At 49.1% G+C, this 26,944-nt stretch overlaps 10 protein-coding genes across 10 annotated transcripts; 5 read left to right on the top strand and 5 right to left on the bottom strand.

Moving 5' to 3' along the window:
- Positions 1-77: 77 nt before the first annotated feature.
- On the bottom strand, positions 78-2,129 carry FPOAC1_009589 (uncharacterized protein; the record flags this gene model as incomplete). Its single annotated transcript, XM_044854013.1, has 8 exons — positions 78-546; positions 607-1,141; positions 1,188-1,243; positions 1,290-1,338; positions 1,388-1,486; positions 1,536-1,596; positions 1,649-1,912; positions 1,965-2,129. 8 exons carry the CDS (start codon positions 2,127-2,129, stop codon positions 78-80), a joined length of 1,698 nt encoding a protein of 565 aa, XP_044706683.1.
- Positions 2,130-3,360: 1,231 nt separating this feature from the next.
- Positions 3,361-4,995, top strand: FPOAC1_009590 (uncharacterized protein; the record flags this gene model as incomplete). The annotated part of the gene is made up of 1 exon (XM_044854014.1): positions 3,361-4,995. The coding sequence occupies one exon, from the start codon at positions 3,361-3,363 to the stop codon at positions 4,993-4,995; it is 1,635 nt and encodes a 544-aa protein (XP_044706684.1).
- Positions 4,996-5,167: 172 nt separating this feature from the next.
- On the bottom strand, positions 5,168-7,325 carry FPOAC1_009591 (uncharacterized protein; the record flags this gene model as incomplete). Its single annotated transcript, XM_044854015.1, has 2 exons — positions 5,168-6,523; positions 6,579-7,325. 2 exons carry the CDS (start codon positions 7,323-7,325, stop codon positions 5,168-5,170), a joined length of 2,103 nt encoding a protein of 700 aa, XP_044706685.1.
- Positions 7,326-8,028: 703 nt separating this feature from the next.
- On the bottom strand, positions 8,029-9,096 carry FPOAC1_009592 (uncharacterized protein; the record flags this gene model as incomplete). Its single annotated transcript, XM_044854016.1, has 1 exon — positions 8,029-9,096. One exon carries the CDS (start codon positions 9,094-9,096, stop codon positions 8,029-8,031), a length of 1,068 nt encoding a protein of 355 aa, XP_044706686.1.
- Positions 9,097-9,733: 637 nt separating this feature from the next.
- On the top strand, positions 9,734-10,642 carry FPOAC1_009593 (uncharacterized protein; the record flags this gene model as incomplete). Its single annotated transcript, XM_044854017.1, has 1 exon — positions 9,734-10,642. One exon carries the CDS (start codon positions 9,734-9,736, stop codon positions 10,640-10,642), a length of 909 nt encoding a protein of 302 aa, XP_044706687.1.
- Positions 10,643-10,750: 108 nt separating this feature from the next.
- FPOAC1_009594 (uncharacterized protein) lies at positions 10,751-11,590 on the bottom strand (the record flags this gene model as incomplete). Its single annotated transcript, XM_044854018.1, has 2 exons — positions 10,751-11,272; positions 11,330-11,590. The coding sequence occupies 2 exons, from the start codon at positions 11,588-11,590 to the stop codon at positions 10,751-10,753; spliced, it is 783 nt and encodes a 260-aa protein (XP_044706688.1).
- A 632-nt stretch (positions 11,591-12,222) lies between these two features.
- Positions 12,223-14,193, top strand: FPOAC1_009595 (uncharacterized protein; the record flags this gene model as incomplete). Its single annotated transcript, XM_044854019.1, has 3 exons — positions 12,223-12,361; positions 12,419-13,227; positions 13,279-14,193. The coding sequence occupies 3 exons, from the start codon at positions 12,223-12,225 to the stop codon at positions 14,191-14,193; spliced, it is 1,863 nt and encodes a 620-aa protein (XP_044706689.1).
- Positions 14,194-14,808: 615 nt separating this feature from the next.
- On the top strand, positions 14,809-16,089 carry FPOAC1_009596 (uncharacterized protein; the record flags this gene model as incomplete). The annotated part of the gene is made up of 1 exon (XM_044854020.1): positions 14,809-16,089. The coding sequence occupies one exon, from the start codon at positions 14,809-14,811 to the stop codon at positions 16,087-16,089; it is 1,281 nt and encodes a 426-aa protein (XP_044706690.1).
- Positions 16,090-16,569: 480 nt separating this feature from the next.
- FPOAC1_009597 (uncharacterized protein) lies at positions 16,570-17,196 on the top strand (the record flags this gene model as incomplete). The annotated part of the gene is made up of 1 exon (XM_044854021.1): positions 16,570-17,196. The coding sequence occupies one exon, from the start codon at positions 16,570-16,572 to the stop codon at positions 17,194-17,196; it is 627 nt and encodes a 208-aa protein (XP_044706691.1).
- Positions 17,197-17,833: 637 nt separating this feature from the next.
- FPOAC1_009598 (uncharacterized protein) lies at positions 17,834-19,820 on the bottom strand (the record flags this gene model as incomplete). The annotated part of the gene is made up of 5 exons (XM_044854022.1): positions 17,834-18,642; positions 18,691-19,107; positions 19,164-19,231; positions 19,287-19,385; positions 19,438-19,820. The coding sequence occupies 5 exons, from the start codon at positions 19,818-19,820 to the stop codon at positions 17,834-17,836; spliced, it is 1,776 nt and encodes a 591-aa protein (XP_044706692.1).
- Between the last annotated feature and the right edge of the window lie 7,124 nt (positions 19,821-26,944).

Genomic DNA, 26,944 nt, shown 5'->3' on the forward strand with positions numbered 1-26,944 from the left:
TTGTTCGCGGTATAGGGAATTACTAGACCAATAATTATCAGTGATTCTTAACTCTATATCTTCTCCTGTACTCCAGTCTAAAGGGTGACACCTCCGCTGTTCTTCTGCCTGGGCTCAGAAGCAATCTCAAAAACACCATCCGAATCTCTAACTAGAGCCTGCACCGAACTCAAGCCCTCATCGACCCAAGTGATATTATGGCCCCTCTCCTTCAGCGATGGAACATCGTACAGGCTAAATTTATTTTCCACAAGCAGAGTATTGGGCATTAGTTGGTTGTGAACACGGGGCTCGCGGACAGCATCCTTGATAGACCAAGACGGAGAAGTCAAGACACGCCAGGCGACTTGCGTGGTAGCAGAAATGATACGAGACCCTCCTGCAGCACCAATCACGGCAAGCAGAGAGCCGTCTTTTTGCGAAACAATGATGGGTGTGCAAGATGAAAGAGGACGCTTGTTGGGACGGACGAAGTTTGCTTCTGCTGGAGCGAAGCCGAATTCATTTGGAACGCCAGGGATGGAAAAGTCGTTCATCTCATTATTCCTGAAGGAGAATCAGTATATGGTCTTGTAAGGAAAGGGGGGGGGATTGTTGCTTGCTTACAGAATTACGCCAGTGAGGTTATCCATGAGCAGTGATCCAAAGATGAGGTTCACAGTGGTCGTCAACGAGACAGCCATGCCATCACGATCAGCAGTGACGATATGCGAAGTGCCGTGTCCATCAGATGAGTAAATTCCATCAGGATCATATTTCTCGATATCCTGAGTCGTCCAAGGATCGATCTTTCCTCGAATTGTCTCAGCAGTCGTATGGTTCAACATCTCATGCTCCAACTCAGAAACACCATCGACAAAGTCAGGATCGCCAAGTTTTAAACGAGCACCATAGGCAAACTTCATGGCTTCAATGTAGATGTGTAGCGTGGTATTCTGGTCTGCGTCCTGGTGCGAGTAGCCGTTCATGGTGTTCAAGATGTTGAGCGAGACTGCACCACCGGCCGGAGAGCTCATACCGTAAACATCGTAACCTTTGTAGTCAGTGTGAAGAACCTCGCGAGAAATGACTTGGTAGTCCTTCAAGTCATCTAATGACATGGTGCCGTTTGAATCTTGGATAGTTTTGATCATGCTTTCCGCTGTCTATTGTTAGTGTTGAGTTGATACCTTAAGTCAGCAGCTTACCGAAAGGACCTGTGTAGAAGACATCAGGACCATGATCTGCGATAGCTTGAAGGGTACTGGGATCGTTAGTCAAGAAAAGTGCGACGTTGAGCTGCAACTTACTTCGCATATCGCTTCCTTGTCATTGTCTCTCCTTCAGCAATGAGTCGTCCTGCTTTGATCTTAGCATAGGCCTCGGAGGCAGGAGGATGTGAGGGTACCATTAGGGGCGAAATCCTCTGCCCATGAGGGATCTTCTATAAAGAAGTTTTGGTGTCGTTTGGCAGTCTTTTCTATAAACTTTGCCATGTCGGCATTGACTGGCACAGATTAGTGAATGTGCTGCGAACGATTAGTTTGCAAACCTACCTTTGAAGCCATCACGAGCAACCTTAATGGCTCCTTGTAAGATAGTATTCCATGGGAGACTCTGTGCGTTTTCGTCAGCTTTACAGACATACCAGGGGGGCCATGATCCTTACACCGTATTTCTTGTGTGCATACTCGAAGCCGCGAACTTCGCCAGGCACGCCGACAGACAGTCCACCATAAATGCTACCATTGACATTGCCTTGGTACATATCTTCGTAGGCTGCTGCGGGTGCCGATTCTCTGAAGTCTATAGCTTCATATTGACCATTCTTGTCTCGGACAAGCATGAACCCGCCTCCTCCGATACCAGAGTGATACATGCCGATCACACCGACACAGAATGTCGTTCCAATCATGGCATCTACAGCATTTCCCTAGGAATCAATGTTAGTGCGCAATAGTTTAAAATAAGAGTAATAGACGTACACCTCGTGCCAACAAGTCCCGACCTATGTAACTGCATTCTTGAGCCTCTGACACGACAGCTCCCTTGGTACCAAACCTTGGAGATAAAAACTCCTCGAAAATAGGACTTGCTGATAACAAGCCATAATGTACACTCGATGCAAGTAATAAGATGGGAATTTTCATTTTGAAGTGAATTTTCTGTGTATTTCTAAATCAGTAGGCACCCTTCGCGTGTACCTAAGGAGCGGTATTAGTCAAGTACAACTCACCGTGAGTCTAGGTGTACGATGAGAGATGATAATGGTGCAAGGCAGGGTTTGTAACAAATAGATTTAAACCAGATTGAGAAGTTGAGTAAGAGTTCGAGACGCAGCTGGCATAAACTCAAACTTATCGAGGAACGGTGACCAACCTGTTTTGAGGTTCAAGGTCCTTATCAGTAATGCTTCAGAAGGATAAACTCTCTCGACTCACTCACTCATCGACACCCCAACAAGAGACGAAAGAATATAGTACAAGTAGTGCAAATGATACAAGTGAGCGGCGCAATATCGACACTTCCTACAGCTCTTCAAATCAGAGGTAGTAAAAAGGTCGGCCTTGACTTATCAAAGTCGGTCTTCAAGGGGCCGATGGTCGGAACCGCCTCGGTAGATGCATAGCGAGCTATTATGTAGACTCGTGAGGCGATCACCTGCCAATCTGGGGACTCATGAACCAATCACGTCATGATCGCAATGATGTACTAATTCTAGAGGAAATGTTCCTTGTCGATTCTGACACGGGAGAAACTATATGCCTTAGATAAGGAGTGATTCATTTTCTACATAGTATCTTTAAAAACATCATGATATACTCGAAACTCTGTCGCATTTATTGACCAATAACACCTGAATTGACTCTAACTTTGGCAGTAATCTCAATCTGTCCGCCATAACAGTCAGACCAATTAGAGCAACCTTAACTGCCGCGAAGACTTTGAGCCGACATACTCCTGTGCTTTGTTAGGTACTAAGATACTATATAGATAACTACTAAAGATTGCATTCTATTATAATGCCGATTCGGAATCATAGCTGACATTATACTATATACCTACCTATGTTGACTAGGTACTATAATCATGAGTGCTTCGATATATTAGCCAATCAGAAACAAGATGAAAAAGCAGACATACAGGGACCCACCATCCCCAAAATCTCCAAGTTCAAGTGGGCCCCTTCTGCAGAAACATTTCTTCGTCTCATTCTTCGTCTAATAAATCAGTCTCAAACTCTTGTCAAATCTCATTTATGTCACAGAGAATAGGCGTTCTCTTTAAAAAAGCACACTTTTCATGAGACGCTTGAGGATCCCTTCCTTGACTCCTTTTATAAAACCACGCCCTGTTCACCATTTTCGCCCCTTCACAGTTATGGCGAGCGTACAAGCAGAGGCTGCTGTGCCTACCAACGGCAATGCGCAAGTGAACGGCAACTCTCAACAACAGAACAAGAGGCCCAATCAGCAAAACAACCGACAATGGAAGCAGAAGAAGACCAAGAGAGAAAAGAACATCACCGAGGGTTCGTCCGAGGAAGTCCTCAAGTACGATATCCAAGCATTGCTCAAAGAGCGAGCTGTTGAGTATGGCGAGGGAACAGAGCATGGCCCCGAAGTCCTACCAGAGGAAGGCACCGATACCGAAGTTGAGGTTCTAGAGCTCTCGTCAACAGGAGATGGTCTTGCCATGAAGCCTGGCTCTAACCAGGTCTATGTAGTGTCATTCGCAGTCCCTGGTGATATTGCCAAGGTCAAGGTCTTCCGCCACCTTCCTCGCGACAACCAAACCCTCGCCGACTTCATCTCCATCGCAAAGCCGTCCCCTCTACGCGATGATGCGCGCATCAGCTGCAAGTACTTCGCATCATGCGGTGGCTGTCAATTCCAGATGCTGGACTACTCTGAACAGCTCAAGCTCAAGAAGCGCATTGTCGAAAAGGCCTTCAAGAACTTCTCCAACCTCGATCCCAACATCGTCCCCGCTGTTCAGGACACCATGGGCAGCCCGCTTCAGTACAGTTACCGCACTAAGCTCACCCCTCACTTTGATGGCCCCCCTGGGTTCCGGCCTAGCAAGAGAGGAAAGAACCCCAGGATTCCTTTCGAGAAGTGCCCTGATATCGGATTCATGCAAAAGGGTCGCCGAAAGGTATTGGATATTGAGGACTGTCCCATTGGTACAAGTGCTGTGCGTTTGGGTATGACGCGCGAGCGCGAGCGCATGCAAAAGGAGTTTGGTAACTACCAGCGCGGTGCTACAATTCTTCTGCGTGAGAACACCCAGCGTGTGCCCAAGGACAGCAAGGAGGCAAGCAGCGAAACGCAACCTCATACCGTCCGCGTTGAGAACGAAGACACAGTTGACATCAAGTCCTGCACCACCGACTCAAAGGCCACCACAACCGAATACATTGGACCATACACCTTTACCAACCCAGCTGGCTCTTTCTTCCAAAACAACAACTCCATCCTACCGTCTTTCACCGGTTACGTTCGCGACAACATCCTTCCACCTGCAGGTACCGGCATGGACATCAAGTACCTCATCGATGCCTACTCGGGCTCCGGTCTCTTCACCGTCACTCTCGCCTCACTATTCCAACACTCCATTGGTATAGATATCGCTGCCGACTCCATTGCCTATGCCAGTCGCAACGCTGCGCTCAATGGTATGGGCGAGGATCGCTGCAAGTTCATTGCTGCAGATGCTGGTGAGCTCTTCAAGAGCGTCACCTACAACCGCGACGAGACTGTGGTTGTTCTTGACCCTCCTCGCAAGGGCTGTGATGCAGACTTCTTAAACCAGCTGCGCAAATTCGGTCCTCGACGTGTATTGTACGTTAGCTGCAACGTGCATACACAAGCCAGGGATGTCGGTGTTCTTGTGCGTGGAGAGGGGGAAGGCGAAAGATATGAGATTGAGAGTCTTCGAGGTTTTGATTTCTTTCCCCAAACCGGTCATGTTGAAGGCGTTGCGATTCTCAACAGGGTTGATACCAAGGCATAAAAAATTTATACGGCGCTTTATTATGGTTGGGTAAAAGGGGAGGCATGATAAAACAGTCATAGTCATAAACATTGTAAACTGGCGAATCCGTTGCCTCGATCTTTTCCCTAAAGGAATTGCCGATTTGCGCTACACAGACGCCAACATGTACATGTATTTCTTCGTGCTTCATTCATGATTGCTCTCCCAACAGGGCTTTGAGAGCCTGGACTGTAACTTCAAGGACCTCGGGTCGTCGACTCTTCTTAAGGCACTCCTTGAGAGTCTCGACGCCTCCCTCGCTCCTGACCTTTTGCCGTGCAAGCTCGCCGACTTCACCCTCCGCAGTGACCATATTTGTCACCACAAACACGCCTCGATGTCGTATATCCTCTTCATCATCGACACACATCCCCAGAATAAATTTGACACCACGGTCTCGGCTAATAATGCCTCGAATGACACCCTCAAAGTTGGTCAGTGAAGCCAAAGCACCGCCAGCAGCACTACGAGTTCCAGCGTCAGGTGCATCAGCTAGTGCAGTGAGAACGTGAAGACGATTGCGGGCCTTGGCGGTCTCTTCAGCATATAGCGCAACGGCCTCAGGTGTCTGCACAAGATTGCAAACAAGTTCGACGGCAGCCCTTGAAACAAGGGTGTTAGACGCAAGCATTTGTTCTTCAATTTGCGTCCATGCGGTGTTAATAATGCTGCGCCTCAACTCCTCGTTGTCCATAGAAGCAAGATTGGTCAACGCCATCAGAGCCTCAAAGGAGGGCAGGAGATCTCGCGTCTGAGCAGCCGGATCGGGCGGAATAATGGACACGAGTGGCCTAACAGCCGCACCAACAGGGGTGGATCTGTTTCCACCAAAGACAAGTGCAGGATTTGTGCTTATCAAGATGCGTGCAAGTGCCTGCGCAGCAAGACGACGAGCAGGGGCTTCGGTCTGAGGTAGTGACATCCATGATATCAAAAGAAGCTTGACTGCGCCTTGCTGAGCAAGTTGGCCGCGCAGAGACTTTGTTACAGACAACGCGAAGATGACGGAGATGATCAATGCCAGAGATGCTGGTGAGCCATTCTTACTGTGGGTGACAAGAACTGGGACGATACCAGCCTCGAACACCGACTTGCATCGCCTTGCAACATGTTCGTCGTCATTTAGGGGGTCGGGCCCACCAAGCTTTCCAGCTGCATTGGCGTATGCCTTGAGCTGATTCATCTTCTTCTCCTCGTCGGTGAGGTTAGGCAGATACTTTGTGAGATTGACAAAGATGCTTAGCGCTCCGTATGTTGTTGGTGATCTAGGTTGGGCTTCGCTGAGAGTCTTGACCAACTTCTGGAGCAATTCAGGGTTGTCAACAATTGACTCCTTGACCTTGGGTTGGAGAGAGGCATAAGCGAGGCCTTCAATAGAGTGCTTTCGACCGTGATCTTCATCTCGCAAGATCATCTTAGTGAACATGCCAGAGAGCTCTTCGATGCTAGTAACTGCGGGCTCGATTCTAGATTTGCTCTCACCAGGTGCCGGTTTCGCGGGAACCGCCTGATATTCTGCGTCAGCCAGGCTCGAATAAGGGGTTGTGGTATCTCATTCTTACTCTCAATTTTGCCAAGATGACGGCAGCAAGGTACTGTACTTGCTCTGAGTGACGTCGCATAGATATCGAGCCTCCGTCGCTTTGAAGGTTAGGATCTGCGTTGGTGCTTCTAACAATCACACTAAGATCTTGGTCGACAATCTCCTCCAACCATTCGATACAATATTTGTTGATGGCCTCGCGACACATGGAATTCATACAAGCGGCGTTGAGCATCTCCAAGCACGCCGTCTCAACCTTGCGGCTCTTCCATTTTCGTCGCATGAGAGCACCGAGGCTGGGCAAGAAATCCTCGTTGAGGAACAATTGCGCCGTGAGTTCCGGAACAATGGGGAAGGTCGCAGCAGCGACACAAAAGGCAACGATATAATCATCATAGGTTCCTCTTCGAACACGGTCAAAGAAAAAGGTCGACAGATTCTTAGAGCCGTCATCTCCAGCAGCTTTGAGGTAGGCGGATGTCGACAGAGTGGCGTGGCCGCGGACTATCTCAGGCTGTCTCATATCAAGATAGCACAAAACGGTGTCGACACAGTCACCGTCGATAACCTTGCAAATGGTCTCACAAGACGGGTCCTTTTGGCGAGCTTCATAATCATCGTTGAGAAGCTTGGTGAGTTCATCGAGGTCGCGGCATGTCTCGTTATCTTCCTGTCCGCCTTCCATGAGACGTGCAAAGACGATAAGGGTCTGGTCCTCCAGCGACTGGGCTGGAGGCGCCTCGGAGGCGGCTGTGTTTTCTGCCATGAGATGGAATATTTTGCTTGTGTTGATTTGCAGATGATGAGTTGAAGTTGAGAAATGAAAGTAAAAGACCGAAACTGGGAACTTATGATGTAAATCGTACAAGGCAAGCAGACCCGTCACGGCCTCCACAACAACTTGCCTACTACCTAATTTATCCTACCACAACACAAGCTCGTGAGACTGGGCTTAGGCGCTCCCAGCTAGGCCACCTGCACTGAGCACGACCGCTAGTTAGATCTTGACTGTCCATACAGGTCCGTTTTTTTAGTGACTGTAACCCCCCAAAAAACAATGACGCTAGAGTCGACGGGACCGTCACCTCCATGCCAGTTGCATTTAGCTGTTCATCACGTGGTCTGGCGTTGATATTAAAGCTATGGCGGATACTCCGTACCTGCTAGGGGGATTGCTTTGAGGTCTGATTGGCAGTGGCAGCCGCGCTCATGATGCCTCCCTGTAACGCATCAACAATCATGATACAAACATCTATATATGGCATGTTGCTCTTTGATTAAACATGTCGATCATACAAAGGGGTCTGCATTAACGTTTCTTTCTATTTATAGTCCGTTGTTTGACTACGCTTAGATCACAGGTAAACTGATACCCTGAGGCTAGGAAGGCTTGTGATATCATTACACCTGTGAGGGTTATCTCTTGTTACTTCTAAATACGCCATATAAGCCAAAGATAGCACTCTGTGTCAGGGACGAGGTGTCCCTGTTGCGCTTCCTGTCTCCTCTCGTGATCCACCATTAACTACCTTGCGCTTCTTCTTCTTTTTACGAGGAACAACAGCAGGCTTAGCACCGTAGTTGCCCAGCGACAGCTTTGTTCCGCATGTGAAACACTCCGAGTTTTCTGGCGTCTCACAAAAGATGCTGAGGCAGATCGAGCAGACAAATCCGGTGTCGACAACTCGGCCGTGGCAGAAACAAGCAGCGCGGAAATCGACAGTGTCGTGTACCGGGGTAATAAGGGCTTCGCGAGCTTCTGTATCAGCTATGAGACCGAACATGAGGTAGTTGAGTAGGCCTTGAGGATGTGTAGCCGCTAAATATGTGCCTCCAGTATTGTAACAGGCTTGTTCGAGAAACGTCGGCTCGCCAGTAAGTGAGAGAGTGTCGATGACGACCTGGGTATGCGCAGCTGCAAAGACAGCATTCATGGTGGGGATGTATTGTGACGGTTCGGAGTCGGACACAGATATGACGAGGATTCGGCCGCGGACGGTCGGGGGAGATGTATTGGAAGAGCCTTTATGGCTGTCCTCGAGGTTGGCTGTGGGCGAACAGAGAGCCTGCGCAGCCTTGTTGATGTGGCATAGCGCCAGTGTCAAAGCTCCAGATATTTGCGTCGTAGTAGCAGACAAGTCTGCTTCCTTGGTCTGGTCCATGAGCTTGCGTATGGCGGACAGAACCGCGGCTTCGATCTGCGCAAACTGAGGAAACTTATTCGCCGAGGTTTGTGTTTGAGAAGCATCGTTCATTTCAACATCGCCAGAGGCGTCGCGTGAGGGCTTGGGCAGTGTCGGATACAGCCATTCTGCGCGATCAACGTGAGAGGCGATCAGGGCTACTTGGTTGGCATTACTGAAAGCGAGGTGGGCGTTGACAAAGACGAGGATGTTTGCGATGGCGCGAGACAACGGCAGGACGCTGCCAAGGGATGCCCATGCTCGAGGGTTCGTGTCGAGGACGATGGAGAGGAGCGAGGGAGTGTCTTCGCGCGTGCCGACCTCGTAGTGCTCCGAAACATCGACGGCGTCCATAGTGACGGTGAGGAGACCGCTACGAGGCCTTGGAGTGTGGAAAAAGTTATGTTGTTTTCAATTCGGATGAGTGGACGTCTAACTTTATAGGATACCTAGTTGGGGAACAAAATTTGTGTTGGTGAATGAATAACTGCAACAGTACAAGATATGTGCCTAGGTAATGAAATAGATAACGCCAATTTTGAATATTTGGGAATAGTAATAATGATAGCAATACAAATACAAAGCAAGGCCTGAAAGGACAAGAACGCCAGCAATAGTTTATTGTTGGTTGGACGTCATCTACAGTGGTGAACGGTTTACTCTCATTCTCATTGGTCATGTGCCTAAAAGCTAACCCACAGTTGAACTTCAACTTATCGATCTCAATGAATCGACTTTGAAGGGCCTCACTCACCCCACTACTAGAAAAAGATCATTTACACTCGCATTTGCGAGAATATGGGCCAAAATGACTCTTCTCAGACGAACTGCTCATAACATATCACCACATTCTAGGCCGTTTCTTCCAAGCACCAGTACAATACGCCGCACATTGGGCATCTCACATCCAGCTCTTACCAACTCAATAACATCCCCATGCGCCAGCCGCAGGAACTTCTCCGTCGCTTCTGCGGCCGGTGAGGCAGTCACCATGATGGCCGACAGTTTCAGTTGGGCTCATAGCGTAGGTGTTCCATGGTATGTGGCTATTCCATTGGTTGCAGTTGGTATCAACACCACAATTCGATTCCCTCTACAATACTACGTTCGTCGTATACAAGAGGATAGAAAACCATTGAAACCCTTGATCTCAGCTTGGGGGAGACGCCATATGAGGGAACAGTTTCGAAAAAATGACCCAGACCTATCTTACTACGTCCGAACTGTTCGCGCCTCCGGTGCTACTCAAAAGTCAACGACACGTATCTACAAGGCCTGGGGTCTTCAACGCTGGAAGGGCTTCGCACCCTTTGCCGGAATTATTCCCTTCGTCATTACGTCTGAAGCACTGCGACGCAAATGCGGTGCCCCCTTGGGTTGGATCAGTCACCAGATCGGTCTAGGCAATCCAGATTCAACAACAACAGGCTTGGGAGCTGCAAGCAGCATGCTTGACGAGTCATTGGCGAATGGAGGCTTGCTCTGGTTTACCGACTTGTCTTCAGCTGATCCTTATTGCGGTCTACCCGTCATCTGCTCAGGTATTCTGGTTTGGAGTATCTGGGGCAGGATGGACACGGCCTCGATCAAGAACCTATTAGGCATACGACCTGGAAACGGAACTAGGCCCACGCTCGTCAATAGATTCCAGCAACTCCTCGGCAGGACCATGCTATTGATGCCTGTGTTACCTCTTCTATTTGCCGATCTGCCCAGCGCCATCTTTCTTTACTGGGGCACCTCATTTGCTCTCACTCGGGTTAACGATACTCTCTTAAACAAATTGATTACACCAAAAACTGAAAGCCTGACAATACCCACGCAAAGTACAGAACTGCCATTCTTACCACCGCGTCAGCCACAAACAAGGGTAGAGACGCAAGGGAAGAAGAGCGCTTGATTAGACTTTATCTGCAGATAACATTGCGTACTCTCGAAGCTGTATATATCTAGAAAACTCCAATAAACGCCTTAACTACTACCAATAATCACCAAAGGCTGCGCTCTGCTAGTCAAGGACAATAGCAAGGATAACGATAGTCAGGATAACGGCGAGGATCAACAGCAGGCAGCAGCTCTTGTTGCGAGCTGCCTTTTGGTACCGCGCGGCCTGTCGATTCTCAACGTCAGCCTGACGCGTGTCTTCTCGGACATCTTCCACTCTGTCAGCGATCGAGCCCAGCTGCTCCCCCTGCTCGTTCACGATTTGCGCTACTTGTCGGAAGAGTACGTTCAGGTCGCCGACACCCTGCTCGATATTGCGGATTTCTTCCTCGCGCTCAATAATAAGAGCTTCCTGAAAGTCGACCTCGTCTTGAGGTGCGAGCACGATGCGCTGCTCTTGTTGCTGCAGTTGCTCTAGTTGTGTTTCCGAAGGAGCGCCTTCGCCGCCCTCGCCTTCCTGTGCCGCACGAGCGGCGGTAACTGATGCGCGTTCTTTTTCGAGGGCTCGTCGCTGAAGGCTCTGGAATTCTTGAAGAGCAACTTGAAAATCGCTCGAAACCTTTGTTTGCTCGTACTTTTGTTGTTTCTGAGTGAATTAGCATGTATGCGACGACAACGAATTCGAATTCAATTCAGATCATACCGTCAAGTCCTCCCATGTTTGAAGTCGCTTGACACCATCGCCAATCTCTCTGCACATATCCCTCGTCTTATCCATACTATTGTGAACTCGCTCCCGCAGGCGCGGGGTGTCCTTCCTAGTACCCAGCACATTCACATCGTTGGCGAGTTTCCGATTGCTGCTGAGAAGGGACTGCAATTTGCTCTTGAGATCGTACTGTAGTTCTTGGAAGGCGGGGTCATCGGTATAGCCTCCACGGCCGGATTCCAGATCGAACGACATTGTGGTTGATTGTTTATGTTAAGTCGAAATAAGTGTCGCTGGTTTGTTGATGCAAGACACAAGTTGGCGCTGCAGCGGTCTTAGGCCCACTGTTCCTTCCTCTTGTAACCTGACCCTGTTAGCTTCCTCAATACCAAATCTGACAATGAATGCGCAAGCCAGCGTCAAATCAAGTCACCTGTTGCTGTTGCCTTAGTAAACACAACACAAGTGGCTGAGGTTGTCAATCAAGTTAAAGCGAAACGACTACCCTGCAAACATACGTAATTGGGCATGAGGACGAGTCTAACCAACCACAGCTAAGCTAGGGACTCTAGACTGCAATAATAAATAGCCTATAAAGTACGGTTTAGATAGCATAAACTGACCTACTAATTTCGTCTCTGGTGGTCCTGGCGGACAACTATTCTGGTACCTACCCAGAGGCTCCATAGATAAGCCGGACCTCCGTATCTGCACGTGATTGTTAACAATGCTTGGGCCTTGCGCTGCTAGCGTTTATGACGGTTGCTGGCTGGAGATTTTTATTTACTTGAATTGAGCTTAGAGCTTCCATTCTTAGGAAACAAACTCGACATCATCGCAAAGCAACACCCCGAGCTCTCTTTCATCTCAGGGGATGCGCTGTGAATATGGCGGCCACCACGGTTAGAAAAGCGCCTTACAAGGACTTCCTGCAGCCAGCTCTGCATAGGCGATTTACATCAACAGCTACTGTTTTGCTCATTGTATCCTATCTTCAAGCTGTGCTCCTGGACAGTTGGTCGTCTTGTAAGTCGAATCACCCTATGATCTCGTACGCGCTTTGCTAACAACGATACTGTCTAGACTTCTGGTCTTGGTTCCCCATTGGTCCTACTGGCTTCCGAACTGCCTTCATTTTCACATGTGGTCTCGCGATCGTCGTACTCCGAATAGCAAACTACCATGTTGGCCTACGTACCACCGGCTCCGGCTTCCAAACTCTCCAAAACACCATCACTCAACTCAAGACGTACGAGACTTTATTTTGGTACGGCTTTTCAAGCTTGCTCTTCAGCCATGTTTTTCTTTGGTCAGTAGATTCAAAGGCAAACCTATCCTGGATCACCTACTTCCACGGAGACCGTGCGAGGCTCAACGAGAGACCGCTCTTCCTGCTAGCATACATGACTTCGTGCGCTATCACACAAACATTCAACCATTACCGACGTGATACCGATCGCCTAGTCCTCGGATTGTCAAAGGGCAAAAATGAGAAGCAACCCGACGCGCTCAAGCTGGTCTACCAGGCAATCCCATACACCTTTAGCGATTCTGTCGCGGGCGCTGCCACTGCACTTCCCGTAGCATTAGTACTATACTACGCCATTTTGCGATCATTCATCTGGGGTTGGGCGCTCATGTTCTTGCGCATCTTCTACAATCTGCCAAAGACCAACATGCTCCCGCCCAGCTGGCCAAGTGATCTTTGGCTTCTGTTCCGTTGTATGCAGGCCGGAACTTTTATTCATTTGATCTGGAACATTGGTAACTTCGCTTTCTCTTCTTTCATGGTCAAGGCGCCCCTGAAGAACGGTAAGCCTCTTACCTCCGAGTCCAAGGACCCCAACAGCAGTCTTTTGAACGGTCTGAAGAGCAAGAAACTCTCTATCAAGGTAAGCCTCCACACAACCGTCTAAATCCACAGTTCTTTCTAACTTACTTAGGCATTCGCCATGTGGGAGCTTGCGTATATTGCCCAGGGTTTTGACACTCGTCGACAAGCTATTTACGAAGACATTGATCGCAAGGATGGGCCCATGTGGTCTCAGGTTTATACCATCTGTTTGGACGTGGTCAAGTCCATCGAGACTAGAATCGACACCTACGGCAAATCTCCTGATGCGCCTCCAGCTGCACCCGCTGCGGAACCCAGACAACGGGTATCTGCTCCTCTCCGGGACGATCCTATTTTCAACAGCCGAGCGGCGCCTAGGACAATGCGAAGCGAGGTTGAGAAACGACTAAGCCAAGTCGCACGATCTCCTGGCGAGTCTCCCGCCTCAAAATTGAGCCCAATCGCCAAAAAGACATGGAAGGAAGCCAAGGACCGAGTCCTGACCAAGGAACAGCAGGAACTTGTCGCTCCCGAGCACCTGAAAGGTCAATTTGAACAGTGGGCCCTTCAATTGATGGAGGTTGACTCTATCGCCGCCCTGTTTCAACAACGCTTCCGAACCCAGTTTGCCGCCGCGGTGCTGGGAACGCCATATGCTGAACCTACGCTTTGTATCAACGCGATTCACGTACTCCACCACCTCTCAGTGCACAGTTTGACAGAGGATCAGTTCGGTAATGTGCACAGAGATGTGCCCAGCATTATTCGAACTTTCACATCCGTCATCAAGAAGCTAGAGGCTTTCCGTATCGAGTTCCCACTTCACTGGACTGACGTGTCGTGCAAGAGAGCGAGCCCTGAGGTGGAAAAGGTTGTGGATGCTTTGAAGGCTGCTTTGAAGCAAGTACTGGCCAATTTCGAGCCTTATAGCAGCGATCTTAGGTTGACGCTGTCTGATATTCGCTTGGCTAAAGAGGCTTGTGCAGATGCAAAGAACTCTGAGATGGCACAAGTCCAATCATGAGTTGGGGGAAGGAGACGTATAAAGAACAATAAGGGTTAGAGGGCGAGATAATGTATTATGATACCATTGTAACAATTTGTACTACGTAGCAGGAGAAAAGGCATATAATTAGACACTGCACAAGCTTCCTGACATTGAAGTGCAATTAAAGTGACAGCGGGGCCGTGGGTAACTTTGATACATACTAGAGCCGTGCTGTTACACCGTGTCCATCTTGATAAAACACTGTCTCGTCAAGGGTCCTGATCCTCCTAAATTGCATTGCAACCTCTTCTGCTCGTCGTTCAACTTGATTTGGTTGCGTCAATCAATCATCCAATGGTTCGCCCTTTGGACATTCGATTCGTCACCCCAACCCCCTTCTAACTACAAACTAGGTACCAACAGTGACACCATTCTCTGAAGTACCAGTCATTCGCTCACTCATTTACTCACTCACTCACTCACTCGTTCATTCAACAACTATCGTTCCAACTTAATTCTCTTTACTTTAGTCATGTCCCGTTATTTGTCCCTATTATTCAGTTTAATATCGATTTCTAGTTCATAGCAGCCTTTGACTGCATCGCAGCGCGCTTTGCAACTGCGACAGTCCTTTGTCTATGAACACCAAGTATGGCGTCTCCCGTATCTCGCCGACGCCTTGTCGCCTCTATCATCTATCGCACGCTCTACGTTCTTCTCTACGTCTGTCTTCTCGGACTTCTACTAGCTACTCCCGCCGATGCGATTCATCGTTCCTTTCAAAACCGACAGCTCTACAACATCTGGATTCTAATCGCCGCCTACGTCACTGCCATCGTCGTCGTATCCTTCGTCTTCATCACTCGTCTCTACATCAACAAAACCGATCTAGGGTCGATACCCAAGGGTTGGGTGCCTATCGAGAAGGGTGATCTTCGCTCGACTGTCCACAAAGTGATCGGATTGGGTCTTGGTCGCAGTGCATCGATCGCATACGAATCGCGTCCCAGGCTCCAAACACAAAATGCAACACCGGATGACGAAAATGTCGAAACAAGAGTCAAGCTTGGTTTCGATGGTCCTGAGGGTCCAGCAGAGGAGTTGGTGGTGGTAATACCTCGTCGCAAACCTGTTTGGGGAGATATCGAACACCATGGCTGGACATCGCCCAATGCGCCTGATCTACCCAATCTCGAATATGCGACTGTCTTTTCCGAGCTACCGAATCTCATCGAGGGCAAGGCTCTAACTCTTGCGCCTCCCGACCCAACCTCGCAAACGAATCCACCTCTGCTCGATCCCGAAGCTGTAGCCCTTCTCCAACGAACCGCGAACATGAGCTTGCGCGACTACATAGTCCATCTCGCAGGGTTGGGAGTACTCACGATGGACGCAAACACTACCAAATTTCTGTCGCACTACGAATACGCACGCTTCTCCAATCGACCCATTTCCAACGCCCAGTTCAAAGAGCTCATGCACCTTTTTGCTGAAATCCTACGCGCAATGGGGCCATTGGACCCCAATATCCTAGATGACCAAACAGAGGCTTCGTCGCCCTCCACCAATAGCGATGATGATGCTAGAAGTGGTACTTCTCGTAGCAACTTGACGCCATCAGATGCTGCCAGTATTAGTAGCTCTGCTCGACGATTACAACGTCAACCATCAACAAACACCTGGAACGTGTATGAGACTGCTCCCAATAGTATAAGGAGCGGTACTACTGGAAGCGGGAGTTTGTCACGAAGGTACAGCAATATGAGTCTTGCTCAAAGTCAGCGCCGGTACCGAATGAGCCAGCCGTCAACCTCAAGTCTTCGATCTAAGTCATCGGGTAGCTCAGGTTCTGTCATACGGCTGGCTACACATCAAGACGCTACAGACCTGCCCTACGTGCTCAGTCTAAGAGACACGACTGCCAGTTATTAAATTAACTTGCCCTGGAGTTGCACGCAACAAGCGCAGGTCACTTTACGTTTACGAATTTACGACTTAAAATAGAGACAGCGGAGTACGGACAGATAGACATTGTCTGGTTTCCTTAATTCTAATCAATTCAAGTATATACTTTTAAGCTTAAATCAAATAAATATCCCTAGATTACACGTTCCATCCATGTTGTATTATAATATAAGCTTTGCGCAATTGCCATGTTTTGCATTAGTTTATGTTGGTTACAGGCATTCTTCGTGATAAGATAAGTACCCGTTCTATCTAGAATGTCGCATGTGAAATTCTTCTGCGAAAACCTCTCCACCAAATTTGGACATCACCAACTTCTACCAGTCGACAGCTGCCAGTCCTTCATTCCTGGCTCGTGTCAAGTCCAACTATCTCAAACTCTCATTCTGTTTAAAGCCTTCGTAAATTTCACTTGATACACATTACTTCACACCATCAAAAGTCGCAATGGCTCCCGCACCGCCTCCACCTCTGCCTGTCGCAGACAACTACGCCGCTCTTACAAACCGCATCTCTCTCTCTATCGCCTCAAGATCATCGATTTTAAAAAATATGACCAGCAGTAGCGCCTCTGCACCTGTGCGACGCCGTGTCATTCCGGACGACAACGACGATGATCTCACACGTGGCACACAACCCAACACCGGAGTCGGTTACGTCCCCGAGAAGAAAGATGTGCAGAAGCCCGCAAACTCCAGAGAGGAAAGGATGCTAAGGGGCAGAATGGGCAAGGGCGCTACCGGCAAGGCCAAGAAAAAGGTTGAAGAGAGTGAGAGCGAAGAAGAAATGGGAAGGAGTGCGCTGGGAAAGAGGAAGAGGCCGCGAAGACAGGTTGTCGAGCCTCAGCCTGAGCCCGAGCCGGAAATTGAGATTCAGGTGCTACCTAAAACGACGTCTGAAAGTGAAGAGAAGAATGGTAATGGAGCTGAGGTTGAAGAAGCGGATATTGAAATGAAGGACGTCGCCAAGGAAGAGAGTGCAAATCTTGAGAAGACGACAGACAAGAAGCGTAGGGGAAAGAACAAGAAGAAGAAGCAAAAAACTAAGAATGCAGAGGCAGGGGTAATAGCATGAGAAGATTTACTAGTAATAAGATACCCGAATGCGATTGTTGACTTGTCATTGACTCGTGTTTTCTAGCCATTACTATCACAACTCGCGAGCACTTGGTCCAATTAACCCATTACCTTGATTCAACTTCACGTCAACTTACAATCACAATACGGTGCTATATCAACGGTGGTCATTTAAGATTCAAAATACCCTATCCCATGATAACAGCCTTCCGATGGTATAATCCAGCACCAATCATGCAACTCCTTCCAAGAACAAAATGACCATCTCTCTCAATGTACAAAAATGAACCCATTCTGTGTCAACGAGAGCGAAGAAAAAAGTCCACGGGGTCAAACTCAAACAGAATGCCTGCCATGGTATTGTAATGCGTCGCGCTGGTGATGAAGAAAGCCTCCCGTGACCGTCCTCTAGCCCATCCCATGTCCTATACTCCAAAGTAGGCTGCCTGCCATAAAATTGCATGTGCGTGGCCTGATGTGATGTCTGCGAAATGAATATCCATATATGAAATGTGTAGTATGTACGTGATGCGCCTCTGTTAAAGAAAGCTGTTGTGTCCAATTGAGAGTTAAAAGAAAATGGTTTTCGCGTCAGCCGGTTTGATTATGTTGCGTTTTCGTGTTGGTTGTGTATTTTACTGCATTCGCTTTCTCTTTCTGTCGTCGTCTCCTCGAGGATCCTCGTCTTCATCTGACCTCTCTGCAGTATCACTGGGGTTAAGAATATGGGCCATGCTTCCGCGTCGAGTTGTGGGGGCTGAGTGGTCCTTCACTGACAGATTCTTGTTCTCGCGACCAGCAGAGCCCCATGTCCATCCCCCAAAGGTGTCCGAGCCTCCACTAACACCATTCACAAACGGAGGAGGGGGAGTAGTTGGACGCGAGTGGGGGTGTGCTTGAGATGCATTTTGTAGCGAATATGTTGACAAAGAATCCCTGATTCGTTGCTCTTCAGGGGCAACTCGGCTAGGCGAAGGGGGCCAAGCACCTGATGGTGCGCCAGAAGCGAAAGGAGAGGGTGTCGGTTGCCAACCGTGGGCGCGAATATCGGCAGCAGTGTGGCGGCGTGCTAAGCTACCAGGGCCAGGAACAGTCTCGACGTTGGATAGAGGGTGAGGTGCCGGGGGTGGGGGTGGGGGAGCTGTGCGCAATGGGGATGATTGAGAAGTGCTGCTGCCACTGATCGAGCCATACGGTCTCCGTGTGCCGGCTGACAGGTTCGAGGGAACTGGGGGCTTGTAGAAGTTCTGGCTGCGTGCCGAAGGAACACCCAGAGTAGGGCCTCGTCTTTGATCATCTTGGGCGAGTTGTCTCGGAGATACTGGAGCATTCTCGACACCAGCAAAGTACTGTTGACGACCAGTATAAGGAGGCTCCTGTGGTGGCTCTTCGATCGTTCTGAGCACATCAACTTGCCTCTGGATCTCACCCTGCAAGGCAATCACTGGATCATTGTTAGATACCACCAATATCCTGCTTGGATAGTACATACCGTCACGGGAAATTGGGCTCTCGGCAGGAACAATAGATAACATAGTTCTAGAGAGCTCTTGGTTGAATTGGAGCAGACGGTTCATGGTCTCCATGGTTGCCTGGTTCTTAACGTGCATATAGTGAGCGGCCTCTTCACTCCTTTGTAGGCGGTTACTCAAGTCAAAGAGCGTGTGCTCAATGTTGAGCAATCGAGCGTCAGCACTGTCTGCTGGAAGAGGAACTGGCTCCGCCGGAGTGCCCGGTTGCGATGTCACAGGCTTTGTATAATTACTCTCGCGGTGCACAAGTGCATGTCTACTGGCTCGGCGCTTGATTTCGCGTAGACCGACCAGATCGCCGCGCTTGAAGTTGCCATTGCCGTGCTTGAACTCCCACAAAGTCGTATCGGGGTTTCCTGTGTGGAAGACATCGCGCTCTATAGCATGTTAGTTATCATGAAAATCTCAGCATCATAAGGTTTCTGCCACGCACCCTTATGAAAGCCGTACATATTTAGCTGTCTCACAAACGATGATATGTTGGTGTGTTTGAAGTATTGCCTAGGAGGCGTCAGTCGCCTACTAATCGACCAGTTTGCAGTTGTTTTAAACTCACGATAGAACTTTTGAGAAGTCGGCCGAAGGCGACATAACGAAGCTTTCAGCGCTCGCAGACCAGGAAATCAAGTGTTGAATATTAGGGTCTTCTAGCATGCTAGCGTACTGTTAGCAAGACGCTATAGAAGTTGTTGGCAGCGCGTCCTCACTTATAGAGCTTGTGAATAAAGGCCGTTTGCACGATCTTGGGCTGATGCACAGCAGCAGCCGCGGGCGGATGCGCGGGCATGCTGTTCGAGTTGTTGACATTGTTGCTCGTGACGGCGTTGGTATCGGGCGCGGGAGAGTTCTTGGGTCGATCGTTGGATTGGCCGTTGCCATTGGCTTCGGAGTCAGAATTGTGGTTACCGTTAGAAGATGGCGCAGGTGAGGTTATCTCCATCGGGTCGCCGTTACTGGGAGGGGACATTTTGATCGTAGGAGTAGGTATGGGAATAATGCGAGCTCCCATTGACTGGTGACTATGACTATGAGAGCGGGAGGTTGAGTGCGGAAAGGTGTCAGTCCTGACGGCCATGTGCGCTGTAGCCATGATGGTTAGTCGACAAGAAGGATCAGGTATAGACGAGGCCAGGGTGAGGTTCGATAATGCCTGCTCTTGAAGAAACAGAGGATGCAAGAAGAAACGAGCTGCAGGCAAGAACGGGAGGAAACGGGGAGGTTAAAGGATAGAGTACATAGATAGATAAATGAAGGCAAGGTCGAGTAGGAAGGAAGGAGGAGTAGGGTGAGATCGAGCCCGATGGGGGTGTAGAGAACAAGTGGGTGTGTACTATGGCAGACTAAACTTTGAGACGACGACGAACGATGTGGGAAAGGAAGGAAAAGGAACAGAGACGGTATCGCGGGCGCGAGACGGTGGATCAGAAGCCGAGAGACACCGGGGGAGGGAGCGACATAATAGTATCGTAGCCGAGTCGGGATCGGGGGTCGGTCAAGGAAAGCGAAAGCAAAAGCGCAAGCTCAGGTGAAGGAAGTAACCTAACGTACAGTAAAAGTTGATGTAATGCGATTTGATGCGATGCGATATGATGCGACACGATGCGAACCGTCTCGTACTGTACTGGACAATACTTTCTGCAGAAATGAGCGGGTGGGACAATGGATGTCTTGCAGGATAACCTGAGCTGGGCAGTCCTGACCTGGCCTGGCCTGGTTGTAGCTGGCTGGTTCAAGCGGTTCCCGGCGCTGGTAGGCGAGCTGCGCGGTGTTGCTTCGCTTCGAGTATGGGGGGAAAAGGTGACAGAAGAGGAGGAGAGGCGAACGATGAACTGGGATGTGGTAATAGCACAGACAAGAGCGGCGATTTGCAGCTGGGCTGGCGCTGTCTCTGGCTGGTCCCGCCTGGTTGTTGGTTGGGTTGGAGCAAAGCAAGACGACAAGCTCTCCAAACTAAAAAGCTCAAGCAAGTTAGGACGAGGAAGGACTGTAATGCACTGTACTGTACAGTACTGTACAGTACGGATACTTTGGCTCCCACGCAAAGTAAAGTTACAGTAGGTTAGCTTAACTTTAGCAGGTTGTCTTAGCTTGGGTTAGGTTTAGGCCACACCCTGGTTCAGATGGATGGTCGCTGCTGATCAGCCTCGCATAGGGGCTTTTTTCAGGGCTCTGGGTTTTCTAGAAGGCGGGGAGAGGAGGCGAGATTGCCAGCGACTCTATCTTGACACCTCGGCCAGGTGATAGGCTGTTCGGGCAAAAGGCAAAGCCAAAGGGCACGACACAACCAGCACCAGTCTGCACGCCAGAGGACGTATGGCAGCGATTGACGAAACAGCACAGATCCCTGGATGTGTTCGCACAGCTCGGTGACTCCGCAAAGATCAAAGTTGCTTGTCTGATCAAGCGTCAAAGACCTCTTTTTTTTTTTTGCCTTCTCTTTTAGCTAGGTTGACGTCCCAGCAGTGGACGAATCACTGTGGCCACTTGCACTGATGGCAATGACACCAACCTCAACCTAAGAACAGGCGGGGAGAGCTCTGAGGGCGGCCGAACGAAGAAGGGCTCAGAGCGTCAGACAAAAGTCTCATGGACAGTGTGAAAGAAAGACGGGAATGTGCAGGACTTGTGAAAGTGGTTGTATGTAAAAAGAAGCTAAGAACGGAAAGGCTCACTCTCCTAGCCAGACCCAGGTAGCTGGTTGATGTTATGAGCGTGCACAATCTGGTCCAAGGCGTTTCAAGTAGGGATAAGAAGAGGGAGGGGAGGGAGAGGGAGGGAGAATGGAAAATCAATCCTACATAATAATAGACAGCCTGCTGACATTGAACCCAATTCATTTTTTTCTGGGACTGCAGGGAAACCGATATGATCATTATCAGACCCAAGCCCAAGAGCCAGGATTGGAAATTTGGGGACATGGCTCTCCCGAACAGTGCCATGGAACCCATGGAGATATGATGGGGATGGGGGAGGGACAGGCATGGGGTTTTGATTGACATTCATGGCTGCCCACCGTCGCAAAGGAAATGGAGAGAAGCTGGTCGAGGTCCAATCGAATCGGAAAAGAAGTCCACCTACCACACCCACTCCAGTCTCTAACACCCACAATATTCATATGTACTGTAATTTGGTCCCATCAGACAGACCCCTACACTCACTCCCGACTTGCACGCCTAGAAATGAATGTCGAGCGGCTCTCAAAACAATTCTCCTGTTGCTTGATCATGCCATGCTGGGCTGAAACAACAACTGCCCAGCACAGCAAAATACAGTTTGCCAAGACGTCACGTCTGCCAAAAGCAACAGTGCATACGTGGATTGGTCTGGATCGATACCTCATAATCCCATAGCCATCGTTGGAATGGAGTTCCAGTGCCCAGGCTGTAGGGACCCCTTTCGTAATATTGGCGTTACAACTAAGACTTTGACATGTCTGCTGTACTTTGTAAGGCAGTATTAGTTAATAATGGAACAATAGAACCCTTGATGTATAGCGCCGCCAAGACCAATCCGTCATTGCACAGTCCTTGGTATTTTCTAGTGGTGGCTTCAGTGGCAGATCTGAGATCAAGAACCCGTCAACGAATTGTTCCAAAACGAACCGCACATGTTAAAAAGGTCTTACACGAGGAAGGAAGGGGCCGGAACAATCAGCTTCCAATATTTTCCTTAGCGCCTTGCCGCATCTTCTCATATGGTGTGGTGTCTAACGTAGGAACGCCGGGAGGCAAACTGCAATGTGTGGCGCCCAGCCTCGATGGCCCGAAGAGGGTGCCCCAATGGATGTCGAATAAAACACACAAGACAGGTAAAGAATGTAGAAGCACTGACTTGTTCCAGTATTCGACGGCCTGGGTCCTTTTCCGCCGTATCGTTACATCACCAAGTGAATGGAGAGTAGGTAAAATCCGTGTAGGTACAACATGGCCTAGATGGCTCCTATCAGAAGTTGGGAACTTCCGTGTCAGAATGCAATAATCCTTGGGGATGATAATAGAGAAAACACTCAACGCTTCTGCATATCTGCCGGGTTTCCGGGACCTATCGTTTTTGTCCGGTCATAAAGCCGTTGTTGCGAGATCGGAAAGGTGCTTCATGATCATTGTCATGACAAGAAATGTAGCTCCGATAGCCCTCCACAACGAACCAACTGTATCTGGAAGACACCAAATAGTTACTTAGTAGTTAGCATGCTGACAATGCGGGCGCGCAGGTCACTGCTACGTAAAGTCCATGTTTGTCGGGTATCATGAACCGTTAGTACTGTCCTATAAAAGTCGCAATTACGGAAGACAAGGTGGCATGTCCAGCATGTCAAGTCAATCCTTTGCTCGGACCCTCTCGCATTTCCTCTACTAACCGCAGTGCAGTAGAACCTAGCTCTCAACCAAGTCGAGACTCCGCTCGTGGTACCACAGCGAGGGCGAGGTTGCAGCACTTAGTACAACTGGTCTCCGGGATCGCGAGATAGTGAATCGGCAAGACAAGATGGCAGGCGGGCTCTAGCAATTGCAGGGCAGGTAGCGGTTGGATGACTGAAAGATGGATCTGGATCAACCTTCACGGGCCGGATAACCCTGGCTCAACATGTCTCCCTGGCATGATGAACCCTTGTTAGGCTGGGTACGGTTTCCGCAAATCGTGGCCGAATATTAATTTGTGATGTTGATTGACCATGAAAGGGGCTCGTACATTACCCTATCGAATGTGACACCTTAGGTAAAGGAAACATGAGCCGGCCGTGGCAGTCTGGTAATAATACTTTATGTTGTGGAGGGACAGGAAGGCCATGACATGCATTGGTAGAGGAAGGATAGTCCTTCTTCGTCAGACAGGAACGATAGTCATATGTTTTCTGTTTTGTTCACAGTTCTTCCTGGGTTTTTTCTTCTTCTTCTTTTTTCTTTTACTAGTCTCCAGCTCGGCAGGCACGACAGGTTATTCATGTCGCAGCAGGTGCTCAAAGCACTCAATGCTTTCCTAGCTGGGCAGGAGATAACTGTGCTTTCTCATCCCATCCAGTGTTGATTACCTACCAGACCGCTCCGTGCTCCGTGCTTTCCTCGATGCCCCATGGCCCGGCTCAAGCTCCGTGGTTCATTGTCCCGTGCTCTCGTGCCCCGTGCTTCCTTCCCGTTGTGCTTGCTTAGGTTCCTACTTGCCGCTAATCTCAACTTAATGCAATCGTTTAACGGGTTCAGTTTTTATCTCCACTGCTTGTGATTTTTTTTTTTTTTTTGGTAACTTAGATAGTACCCTGAATGAGTAGCGGTTGAGGAGGACACGTGGTGATCATGCCTATTAATGTTATAGAGCATCTTGAAATACGAGACGTTGAGTGTCGATTCAAGAATGGAGAGTCAGAACGTACTAACGCACTACGGGCAGCCTTTGGAGTTTATGCAATTCGTCAGCCACTTTAAATATCCGTCTGGTCGAGGGTTTTAGTTCTCTCCACTAGTCGGACCTTGGCAATGGCGTCCTTTCGGACAGCTTCCCCTAGCCAAGGACCAGGCTCAAAGGAAACCTCGCCAAATCAGGGGATCCAAGCGAGCACCAAGACTTTGTCAACGGCCGAAAAACATAATGGTCCTTCTTGACTCTGCTATGTATTACGCTTGACCCGAGAAAGAATGAGCGTTCGAACTGTACTTGAAAGTTCCTCAGACTCCTTGAGAGTTCTCTGCATAGGTATGATTGACTAGCTCTCGTCATCTGTCAGGGTCCAAGGCCGATACCTTCATTCGTCTCCCCGATGCTCAACGGGCCACCAACACCAAATCCGATGTCAATAAGACAGAGGGGTATCAGTGACCGTCTAAGCCAGGCACATACATGGCTTCCCCCGCAATAGACGACATATATTTGCTGATCATCATCAATGGTAAAGCACAACAAACCAGTGATGTGCAAGGTACGGAGACGCGATGACTCGCTCAGTCTTATTGCTACTGCATATCCGTCAGTACCGAAAGCATTCCCGCGGCAGGTCCATAATACCTGGCTCCGGTTATGACGAGAACCAACAGCCAAAGACGCCATTTCTCAGTCGACGATTCAGCCTTGAGGGGCGAGCAGACAAACAAGCGGAACTTTAATCGCAACAGATGGAGCTGGTAGTGATCTTATCCAAGGAGGCTACTTGCTTTACATTCAGGCACATATTGAATGTTGCAGGGTGTTTGTTGGCGTTTCACATCTATGTAAGACATTTCTCAACATGGTTTTGCTGATCGGCAGCCATTCCACTATTCATCTAAAACAATAACATCGTAGACAATAAGGTCTGCAGACCTGTCTGCAACAACCACTTGAGCTGTATAGATACCATGGTAGCCTGTTCTTGACTCATGTACATGGCATGAACCCCTGTTAGACAAATTTATCGACTCCGATCGCTCAGTCCACATCGGTGCTTCTCAGCATCTGCCTTGACATCAAGCGTCATGTTTGGGGAACCAGCAGTTCAACGTCCACCTAGCCGTTTCCAAAGCTGCATAGAATCAATACAATTTAAAGCGTCCCACAACAGGGCCGCGGCGTGTGTAACTTGGGGAAAGTCTATCAAATGGCAGCACTATTGCATTATATTTCTCTATTTTGGAACCACAGGCCCACGTACTGGCAAACCACGAACTAGAATGAGACCTTAAAATTTTAAGTTTTGACGCCAGCTCGCCACCAATTTCAGTCAGGAAAGTCACTAGCCCATCCACAAACCGGGCACAGACTAACAGGCAACGAAGGATACTCGCAGAGTGATGCCAAGCTTCGGACCGATCAGTTAGCTCTATCCGTAATTCGATGCGTCTCCAAGATGCAGATCTCCTGTCCTAAGCAAAATAGGTTGAGGGTTTATCATAAGACCGACCGAGTTTGCAACTCGAAAATAACAGCGCAGCGAATTCTCAAGTCGTGTGATAGAAACACTTTCTCGAGCGGCGTTGGTGTTGAACCCCAGTACGGGCAGACGGGGGCCCAATCAGCAGGCTTTCGCAGGGACATATATATATTGATTTGAGCTGGACAGGTTGGATCGTGTTTAGCTTGATTCTACGCCCATACTACGGACGTCTCCGTTGACTATTTTGAGTCGCACGTTCACTTTCATGCGCCCATCAATATGTGTGATACTTGAGACGTCTCAGCTCGAATCACTCATGAGAAAAAAGCAAAGAGTCTGCCACTTTCCCCGGTCCGTCAGATCGTCCCGTCCCCTGGTGTAAGATCTGAACGTGTCGAGCTAATCTAGGTATCTATGATGACTACCAGTACTTTGTGGCGGCCCCTGAAAGCCCTGAACTACATGACACGACTCATGACACGGTTAACGTTTTCCCATAATGCATGAATACTAATCGCATCTTATCTTGTCATGTCTCAACTCATCTAAGCAGATCCTCTCTCGGGGGGTCAGAAAAACATGAGACCCGCCTCCACCAGAATTCGCTGTTAAACCACTGGTTCACGTCTCATGTTTTCTGACACCTCCTAGCCTCTGTCCAAGATAGGATGAGAACAATAAAAGGGGAGTGGGCTGAAACAGGGATACGCTCCCCAACCCGATGCAATGGATGGATGGACGGTAGGCAGTCAAGGCGGTGCACGTCACTCCTTGCACAGTACAGAAATGCACAGCAGAGAGTGCGTGAGCGCTAACAAGCTCTGAGTCTATCGAAGTGTTCGAGAACGCTCTGATGGATAGTATCGGTTGTCCCGACGGCATTTACTATGGCATTTTGGTACCTGAACCTCTCCGCTCTCGACTACAAACTTGTGCTGATACGGGCTGTACCTCCGATCTGGCCCTCTCAGCCGGTATTAACTTAACGTTTTTGGGTGGGCGCCTCCGGCCGAGAACCTTTCAAGATTTCTCCATGTCCGATCTCGAAGCCGTTTTCCTCGGCTTTTGGTCAGGAATTGCATTTATCCTCTGTCGTCTACCACAAAGGACGAGACTAGTTCTTTCCTAAGCATTCGGCAGTTGAATTTTTTCCTTCTCTAACGACTATGTACAAACCTAGAGAACACATGCTAAGTACCTGCATTGGCCTCTCAAATCGCCGAGACACTATCGTTTGATATTGAACCCATGCGCAACCAACGATGTTACTCTATCCCATGGCGCCACGCCCTCGTTCAACAGAAAATCTCTGTTTGCGCCTAAATTCCTTCTCTTAAGAATTCCATTCTTCTTCCTAAACCGGGCCGACA

Source organism: Fusarium poae, chromosome 3 (genome assembly GCF_019609905.1).
Source record: "Fusarium poae strain DAOMC 252244 chromosome 3, whole genome shotgun sequence".
In the NCBI taxonomy this organism is placed as follows: Eukaryota; Fungi; Ascomycota; class Sordariomycetes; order Hypocreales; family Nectriaceae; genus Fusarium; species Fusarium poae.